We start from the raw sequence: 10,148 nt of genomic DNA on the forward strand, positions 1-10,148 counted from the left end.
ATTCTAAGTCCGTATGGACAAATAAAAGAAGCTTGACGACGCGGACGCCGGATTACTACTCGGAATTAGAAGACCGCTCGGGCCGGAGACTCTACTAGTTAGTATGACCGTACTAATCGAGGCGAAGAATAGTAATGAGCTCCGCGACTGCTGCATCGGACTCCCTCGATTATGCCTGGAGTAGGTGGCGTTGTTGGTGTATCGGGTGGGGACTCTCCTTTGTGGGGATATTGCACGGGCCTTCTGTGCGTTGCATCAGCCTCCAAGTGCTTATGCACTAGCTATGCCTTTGTCTCCGGGCTGGGTCTTATCAGCAGGCGGATAAGAGTATTGATCGGCGCGCTAGTCTGAATTCTTTACAATACATAGGGTGTACTATTATAAATGTATTATATGATGTTGAATATAATAAATGTTATAACTAATAATTTAAGCTCTTAATCTATTTTCCTATTAGTGTATGTGTATGTGTAACGTATATATATGTGTGTTCTATTCTATAGCGATTATATATTGCAAATTAATTTTTTATACTTATTAAATATACTTGCTTATATACTAGGTGTCCTAAAATTAATTAATTCTATCTTACTACTATTTTTTAGATGAATAAATCTCAGTGCCTTATTTATTAGTCATATGTGCGGGAGCATATACGTTAAGTCTATATACCGGGTGATCAAAATTTAATTATTGAATAATACTTTAAAATTTATACATATGAATTTAGAAAACGTCCGCTACATATGTTATATTTATTTATCATTATTTATAGAAATCAAAAATATGCGGGGACGTCACACCACCCCCCTTAAATTAAATTTCAGAATGAATATGGAGAAATTTATTCATCTAATCTGGCACGTAAGTCCCTAAATGTATAAACGATTGGAATTTCCTGTGGTTCGTTCGGCGGCGCACTAGTCTCTGTATTTTGGTCGCAGGTTTCTTTCGGTGTTGTCGGTGTGTTTGTGTCTGTTTGTGGTCTATTCGCAAGATATAAAAGTAAGTGTGTAAAAGAACTCCATATGGCTCCTAGTAAATGTAGACTGCATCCATATGCAGCGTGTAACGCATAACCATGTATAAGTGTATCAAATACAATTTTTATAATTCTTATAATAATAAATATGCCAAATACTCCGGCTGTCGCAGCGCCGAAGGTAGTAAAACCATCCCAAATCTTGGTTAACGTGTTACTGTATATTTTGTTTAATGAGTTTTCATCTAATAGATCTTGCAACGATACTGTGTCGGATTGAAAGGTTTGTCCTGTGAATCCTCTGGCGATGGTATGAAGTACGGCTATTTTCTCCGCGGGGAACATGATATGATCTCTTAGATTGTCTAAATCTTTTTGTGTGTAAATTCCGCTAGTTGCTAAGGCCTTGGGTGCTAGGTAACTCCAGGATAATTTAGTCATAGGTTTAATTTCTATAGGAGTATGTACTAAGGATGGGGCAGGATTAAATTGGAGCCATGTGTTTTCTATGTTGTAAATGATGGGTAGGAGAGGATTACAGTCTCTGAGTGTACCGTGTTTAATAACAATGTGTGATTTGGGTGTCATGAATAGTGATGTGTTTCTAAATGTAATCGGCAGTTCACTATAGCAAGAGTTGGTTTTTCTTAATATAACTTCTATTGGAATACATTTGACAATGTGTATTCCTTCGCCGGATGTCACGGCCATATAGCCAGGTGACTTCATAATTCTGTATGCGAATTCATCTGGTAAAATTGCAGCAAGTGACAACGTATTTTGTATCACCTGTTTTTCCAACTCGCATTTTTGCATAATGATATCCTTATATAAAGTTGTAATTTGATTTCTAATGTATCTTTCTACGTATACAAATTTAGAATTTACATATGTAAAAAGATCGAGATTATTGACTGCTGTTTCTGTTTTCGTTTTGAAAGTGTTTCCTTTTTGTGTTTCGAAAATAAATAATTTAGGGTGTTCTGTACTGTAAAGCGTGTATCCACAGATAGTGTGTGGTCGTGTGAGTGTTAGTGAAAATGTTGTTTCTTGTGATTCTAGTGTAACGACTGTAGTATTCTGGGAATTAAGGAGGCCTTGTATTTTAGTTGCAGTACCTTCATAAAGTACGTCGTAATTATTGAAATTGCAAGCAGTATTCGGTATACTGCTCCAGAAGGTATAACCATCTTCAGAGTCAACACAGTGTTCATCTGCTAAGTTACAAATAGTTCCTGATTTTAGTATAATTTTCCCTGTTTCTAAGCTCACGGGTACATAAGAGGATTTCATCGTTATTTTTGCCGACGCTTGTACAATGACGTCGTCCCAACTACCGTAATAATCTGAATATGAAATGCCTTTGCACGTACCGTCCGTATTCACCTTACCTGCAAGAGTAAAACTACGATAATACGTATGATTCGATTTTAAGTTATCCATTATTTCAGATACTCCAATTTTTAATATTCCCAATTTGTGCATTTCTACACATCTAAGACGCGAGGTCTCTTGCAAGTAACTAGCTTGTCCCTTATGTACGGCTGATATATGCGAATGCATACCGCAGTGGCTTATGGTTCGCGTGATTTCGATTTTACATTGTATAATTTCGGTGTGAGTGTAAGTGGATAGTTGTAACAATTGTATATACGTGTTTGTTGCGACAGGTGTTTCCATGTGTATATCGCATTCTCCCGATCGCAGGAGCGAGACTGTTGTTAAATTTAAATAAGCGCCTCCACAGTCGTAAGCGATGATTGATGATGTGCCAGTTATGAGCGCGAATATTATTAACATGTGGTAAACCTAATAACACAAGAGAACAATAGTTAATACAGTGTATAAAGATATAAAATATAAGTGTGTAGAGCATGTGTATATGTATGATATATGTATAATATAGTATAAGTATACAACTTGTATAATGATTAACTTAAATATACTGGATCCAGGAGTCCAGGCCGTGGTAACAAAGTAATAATAAAACCATTTTCCTTCATCCCGGATCTACTTGTCTTTGGGTTCTGACATGTTTCAATTTATTAACGTGTACTACACGTGTCTTTCCTTTGAAATTTATTTTAACATTGTTCATCGGTAAGATTTCTAATATAGTGTGAGGTCCAGAATATTGATCACCAAGTTTTCCTTTTATTGGTTCTTTTAATAAATAAACTTTATCTCCTATCTCGAATTTATGAACGTTTAACTTTTTATCATAATTTCTTTTTGACCTTTCCTTTGCTCTGATTAAATTTTGTTTCGCTAAATTTTGATTTGTCTTAAGTGTATGGAAAAGAGTGGATAGGTAATCTTGGTAGGGTTGTTCCATGACTTCTTCTATTATAGGAATAGAGGATGGGATTCGCGGGAGTCGTCCGAATACAAGTGAGTAAGGAGTGTATCCGGTTCCTTCATGCACCGAGGTGTTATAGGCAAACATTGCTGTTTTAATATGCTCGTCCCATTCACTATTGTCGTTAATGTACATTTTTAAATATTCTGTGAGGACATGATGTGACCGTTCGATTGATCCATTTGACTGCGGGTAATACGCGGTTGTTCTATATTGTTTAATTTTGAAGTAAGATGCTATTGTTTTCATCAAAGAGGTAAAGAAAGTAGGGGCTTGATCAGTTAGAATAGCTCTCGGAGCGCCATAAATACAGATAAATTCCTTTATAAAGGCTTCCGCGATGGAAAGTGAATCGGCTACTTGAATTGGTACTGCTACCGAATATTTCGTTAAAAGATCTTGAATCGTTAATATATATGAATTATCATTTTTGGTCGTTGGCAATGGTCCCACGACATCCATAGAAATTTTATCAAAGGCAGTCCCAGGTGTGTCCGTTATTAACATGGGTTGCTTCGTCTTGACTCTAGTTAATTTCTTTATTTGACAGTTTTCGCAATTTTTAATGTACTCTTGTATATCCTTCTTCATTGTTGGCCAATAAAAATTTTGTCGTAAGCGGTTATAAGTTTTATTTACTCCTTTGTGTCCTCCGATCTTAGTCGCGTGTTTTTCGTAGATTAATTGATTTCTTTCGTTTGGATTAGGGTTTCTTATTAAAGATTTACATATAGTTATTTTTAGTGGTAGGTCCGAAAGAAATCTTCTAAAATTTTTATATAGGAAATTCCACGGTATTTCATCATAGAAATCGTTTTGGGATACACTAATGGATGTTAGTCCAAGTTCTGTTAACACGTCTCTTAAAGATCTTATACTATTTATTAAATCGTCAGTTTTTATTGGAGTCTTCTCATCTTGTTTAACGGGTATAGAAATTAAGATTTTCTTATTGCTTATATTTGATACTTTAGCTCTTGTAAAAGTTAAATCCGAGTGATGTGGTAATTTATTTTCTTTATAATAATCTTTCGCGCCTTTATCTACTGGGTTATTCTTTAAGTCAATAAAAATTAGATGATTATCTTTTCTGTTTAGTAGTGATTCGCGCGTTTCGTTTACGTTAAAGGAGTCGTTAAAATCTAATTGAGGACTTTCAGTAGCATCTGTTTCTTCCTCAGAACTTTCGGTTATAGATTCATTTAAACTCCTCGAATTAATTTCATTTGATTCATCATTGAATATAAATCTTCGTTCGTTATTATTTACAGCTGGCGGAGTTAACAAAGCGTTTTCATCTAAATTTTGTGTTATCATTTCAGGGTTCGTCATATTTGATTGATCTGTAGAGAATGTTATAGGAGGGTTGGAATGTTGGGTTGCGGTTTGATAAGAAAATAATGATTCGTCGGAATTTTCGTCTGAAATTGTTAAGGGTAAAAGAGTGATGTGGGGAGGATTTCGGGATAGGGCGTCAGCTACATAATTTGTTTTCCCGGGTTGGTAACAAATTTTAAGATTGTACTCTGATAATTTGAGTCTCCACTTCCATAGTCTGGAACTAGGATCCTTAATTGAATTTAACCAAATTAGTGGTTTATGGTCCGTTTGGATTATAAAGCTTCTCCCGTATAGATAATGTCTAAATTGCGTTACGCCGTATATGATGGCTAGACACTCCTTTTCTATCGTTGAATATTTAATTTCCGCCGGATTTAGAACTCTGGAAATATATGAAACCGGTAAGTCTTTTCCCTGTATTCCTTGACTTAGGACGCCTCCTATAGCATATCCGCTAGCGTCTGTGGTTAGAATAAAGGGTTTATTAAAATCAGGGTATTGTAATATAGGTTGATTATAAAGTTCTCTTCTTAATATATTAAAAGAGTTTTCTTGTGCTGTTGTCCAATTGAATATTTTATTCTTCTTTAATAGGTCTGTTAAAGGTTTTGCTATTTTAGAAAAGTCTTTTATAAATCGGCGGTAGTATCCTACTAACCCTAAGAATTGTTTTATATTTTTCTGATTTTTAGGAGTTGGAAAATTTTTTACGGAGTTTAATTTTTCTGGATCTGGTTTTACTCCTTGATTACTAATAATATGTCCGAGGTAGGCAACTTCATGTCGCAAGAATTGGCATTTATCCGTTTGCAGTTTAAGGTTAGCTGCTCTTAGTCTTTCCATTAAATTTTTAATTTTTATTTCGTGCTCTTGTAACGATTTAGAGTATATTACTATGTCATCTAAATAAACAAATAACTCGTTTCCCTGTAGACCTGTTAACACGTTATCCATAAGCCTCTGAAAAGTGGCTGGAGCGTTCTTAAGTCCGAATGGCATTCTCAAGTATTCGTAGTGTCAGTATGGTGTCGAAAAAGCTGTTTTGGCTCTGTCTTTTTGTTCCATCGGTATCTGATGAAATCCTTGTGCTAGGTCGAATATCGAAAAGTACTTTGCGCTTCCTAATTGATCTAGAATTTCTACTATATTAGGAAGAGGATAAGCATCTCCTATAGTTTTTTCGTTCAGTTTTCTAAAATCTATTACCATTCTCCATTTCCTTTGGCCTTCCGCTGTTAATTTTTTCGGTACTATCCATAACGGTGCGTTATAAGGAGATGTCGAGGGAGTTATGATCTCATCCTTTAATAATTTCGTAACCTGTTTGTCAATTTCCTCTCTGTGTATAGGAGGGTATCTATACTGTTTCACATGAATAGGTATGTCATCAGTAGTAGGGATAGAATGTTTAACTAAATTTGTGTGTCCAAGTTTTTCTTCTGGTAGGTGGAAACAATCATTATATGTTTTAAGTATTTCGTGTACATGTTCCGTTTCTTCCGTATTTAAATGTTCCGTTTTAATAAGGTCTTTCAATCTCTTTAAACGATTTAGAGCATAATTATCAAAACTTTTCGGTTTAGAATTCTCAACGAGTTCCGCAAGATATAGAGATTCCTCTCGGGAATCAGAAGTAGTATCGAATAATTCCTCAGAATTATTATTGTGGCTAAAGAGTTTAGCGAGGGAAATCTCCTCAGAGTTTCCAGAAGTAGTAAATGATTCTTTAGAATCATATAATTCAGTGGATTTATTAGAAGAAGGCTCCTCGGAGTCTTCAGAATTAGTAGTAGTTTTAAAATTAATAAATGATTCCTCAGAACCATTGGTCCTAACGGACTTAAGTGGAAGAGGCTCCTCAGAGTCTCTGTAATTAATAATTGGATTAGCAAGCTCTTTTGAGCATATAGAAATAGTAGTGTAAAAATCAGTGAATTCAGTGAAATCAGTGAATTTGTTAAGCTCCTCAGAGCATGTATAATCTTCTAACTGCATGGGCTTCATCGTGAGAGCAAAGTTTCTCTCAGTCACGTTGTAGGCTTTTATAATACCCTTCCCTCGGGAGTTTGTGACTATAGCATTTCCCATGAATACGCCTTTGGTAGGCTCTAGATATGGTATGTATCCATTAGTCTTTTCTGGATTTGAGATATTAAATGAAATTGTTTTTACCGATCTTGCGGGTAAGTATACTTTCTCTTCTTTATAGAAAGGTATGTGGTTATCCTCTATTGATAGGTAACCGTTGTTATAGTCGATAATGGCGTTATTTTCTTTTAAAAAGTTCGTCCCTATAATACCGTCACTCGGTATCTCAAAGTTCTCGTCAACGACATCGAATTTAATTATCTTGTTAATCAATTTTATAGTTACAGATCCTAACGTCTTTATTACTTTGTCCGCGATTCCTTTAAGAATAATCGTGTCGTTTATGTCAATGGGTGTATCCTTTAAAACTTTATTTTTTATGATATTTACAGACGAGCCAGAATCTATCATTAAATGACAATTCCCTTTAAAATTTTCACAAGTCAGAACTACTTTCGGTTGATTAGAAAGATCATTAGAACGCGATGATTTTATTTTAGGTTTTAATTCATCATTAAAGGCTAAATTATTTATATTTTGGCTCTTATTAGTTTGTGTTATATTATTACATGCATTAGCATTGTTAGACTTTGTTTCCTTAATGTTTTCTTTTATATTGTTCAAGTTTCGGAAATTTTCGGCATTAATGGAATTTTCGAAGTGTGCGCGATCTGTTGGGCCGTTCCTTGGGTCGCGCTTACCGTCGGGCGGCCTTCGGCGTTTCCCGAAATCAAAGCAGCATTTCTGTATGCTAACTTTCTGCAATTGGTAATTTGATGTCCCGGGGTTTTACAATAACGACACACGTCTGGCGAATTAGGCCCCGGTTGCCCTGGTATTAAGGGTTTTATCCATGGTTTAGTATTTTGAATATTATTTGGATTCTTTAAAATAGATTTCGGCTGGTCAGCCTCTTCCTTCCTTGCAGTATAATAATCGGATCTATAAGAATTTGCTTGTGGAGTAAAACGTTTCTCTCTTTGTTTTTCTATTTCCAAACTATTCGAAATCTTCACCGCCCACTCTATTGCTTCGTCCAGAGTGGTAGGTTGTCTATGTTCAATGCGCGTTATTATGTCGGATGGTAGTCCGTTAATGAATGCTTCTAAAACTTCCTCTTCTATCTCGTTATAAAATCCGCGCATATAACCCTTGCCTTGACGTCTCTGTCCGTCAAGTATAGCTGTCTTTAAGTCTTTAATTCTTCCTGCATATTTAAGAATTGTCTCGTTTGGTAGTTTGTATGCATTTGCGAGTTCACCTCTATATTGCGCGACAGATTTGAAAGGAGCGAAAATGGATTTTAACTTGTCCAGTAAATCGGTTATATTAGTGTATGTGTTCCCCTCTATAACTTGGTAAGCATCCCCCTCTATTTTGTTTATAATAAATTGAGTCAATAAAGGTTCTTGAGCGGGGAGTAATAAGTCGCGAGCTCGTTCGCAAGCTCTAGTGAATTGGAAGATCGAAATTTTATATCCGTCAAAATTTGGTATATTCGCGACCACGTCTTTAATTTTCAAGGTGGGAATTGGTAATGTCTGTTCCGCGGCTTGATATGGGAAATTATATGCACATTCATCTCGTTCCACGAATGCTTTAGCTTGTTCATTTTTTTTTGTTCATTATCGCGAATTTTATTTTCTAAATAATCTACCTGTTCCGGTAAATGAGAAAGTTTATTTAAATCTGTTTGTATTTTTGTTAGTAATTGTGATAGGGATTGCACGTCTACTAATTCAGTTCTTTTTGTCGTTTTATCGCGATCTTCTGCGATTTTAGAAGACGTTGCTTTTTCTACTTCGGGGTCCGTGCTTACGGAACCGTGTGAACGTGTTGAGTACGCCATTGTTAATGTTTATTTAAAGTATTAAGATATATGTATTATATATATTTTATAAATGTTTAGTATGTAGTAATAGTATGGTTAATATATTATTGGAATATTAGGAAATATATATGGTTTATAATAAATTGGAATAATATAATTATTGTATGGCGTAAAATATAAAATGTAAACTAAACATTAAAATATAAAGATAATAATGAATGTAATGTATGTTATAAAATTGGGTAGTAATCATATAGAATATGAATGTAAATTAATGTTAAAATCTTAAATAGTAACGTATATAGTATATAAAATTCAAGCAGAATTAAAGTTAATATTTGTCGAAAATTATTACATAATAATATAGCAATTTTGTATAATTTATAGTTCTTCTACAATAGTTTCTACATGAATAATCTCTGTCTCCTCATCGGAGTATATTATCTCTACCGACTCTGGGTTTTGCAGATATTCAATGAATTTCGATGTACAGTTGGGGCAGTTATTTCCCGTTTCAGTTATAGTAAGCCTTACCTGGCAGTTGTCACAATTAATGGTTAGTACAAAGCCGTTTACTGCTACGCAGTGTTTAAATACTTTGTGCCATTCGCTGCCGTCGGATCCGTTGATCTCGTTGAAACAGGCTTCACAAATTATAGTGCGGTGATCCAAATTAAAGAATGCATTTAGCTTTTGACAGAAATATGCTTGAAGTGGTTCTTCAATAGTATTAATAGTATATACGGGAACAAGAGGTCTTCTCCGATCTATAGGGCACATAAGTAATAAGTAAATAATAAGACAATTAATATATAGTATGAAATAATAGCACTTATAGTCCCTGTAAGAAAATACTCATTAATACACACATATGGCTGAAGGATAAATAAAGAACTCTCAGTTTTAATTTTTCATCTTTATTTGTTGTAAAATCTTTGTATAGATTTCAATATATCGTGCACGTCTCGGGTCTGTTAATGGAATATTGGATATTGTCGGTGCGCGTAATTGAATTGTGATCGGAATTAGTTTGAAATTATTAGAAGTTTCTTTGTCCGTTAAAATTTCTTTGGAAGTTTCCGTTGTTTCGATTTTGACAGGAACGTCCCGTAGCTCACGATAAAATGTTGCAATCAATCGTCTCAATTTCGCTTTCCTCCCTGCACGTCTGGTCTTTGGCATCTCTCTACAAAATTAACATTGGTTTCTGTGGTGCTTTCACAATTCTTGCTGTGCAGGTGTTGCAGCACTAGCGAGAGTTTTGTTTCGGCTTTAGCGGCGAGCGGAGTGTACCAGCTCTGAACCACTAACACAGTACCAATTTATGTGTCTCTTCAAAATCGTCGACGATGACGAGCAAGCCGTATGCTCGAAGTCACCGCCTCAGATGAGCAAAAATTCTCAAATAACAGCGAGCCGTTACACTAGCTCTGTGCCGCTATTCTAGAATATACTAAATGCCACTTGAAATAATTATTGATCACTACGTGCAAATAGAATAATTGAATTGAGGTTTAAAATCAAATATATATGAAGGTGATAAATCC

The 10,148-nt window shown here is 35.1% G+C and overlaps 1 protein-coding gene across 2 annotated transcripts; it reads right to left on the reverse strand.

Moving 5' to 3' along the window:
* Positions 1–551: 551 nt before the first annotated feature.
* LOC126851966 (uncharacterized) lies at positions 552–9,416 on the reverse strand. Of its 2 annotated transcripts, none has more exons than XM_050596368.1 (2): positions 9,136–9,416; positions 552–2,791 (listed from the first exon to the last, which is right to left on the reverse strand). In XM_050596368.1, exons 1-2 carry the CDS (start codon positions 9,379–9,381, stop codon positions 845–847), a joined length of 2,193 nt encoding a protein of 730 aa, XP_050452325.1. In that variant the 5' UTR covers positions 9,382–9,416; the 3' UTR covers positions 552–844. The 2 variants fall into 2 exon arrangements, with proteins under 2 accessions (XP_050452325.1, XP_050452326.1); XM_050596369.1 differs by lacking the exon at positions 9,136–9,416 and adding an exon at positions 4,867–5,014.
* Positions 9,417–10,148: the final 732 nt, after the last annotated feature.

The sequence above is a fragment of the Cataglyphis hispanica genome, chromosome 9 (assembly GCF_021464435.1).
Source record: "Cataglyphis hispanica isolate Lineage 1 chromosome 9, ULB_Chis1_1.0, whole genome shotgun sequence".
In the NCBI taxonomy this organism is placed as follows: domain Eukaryota; kingdom Metazoa; phylum Arthropoda; class Insecta; order Hymenoptera; family Formicidae; genus Cataglyphis; species Cataglyphis hispanica.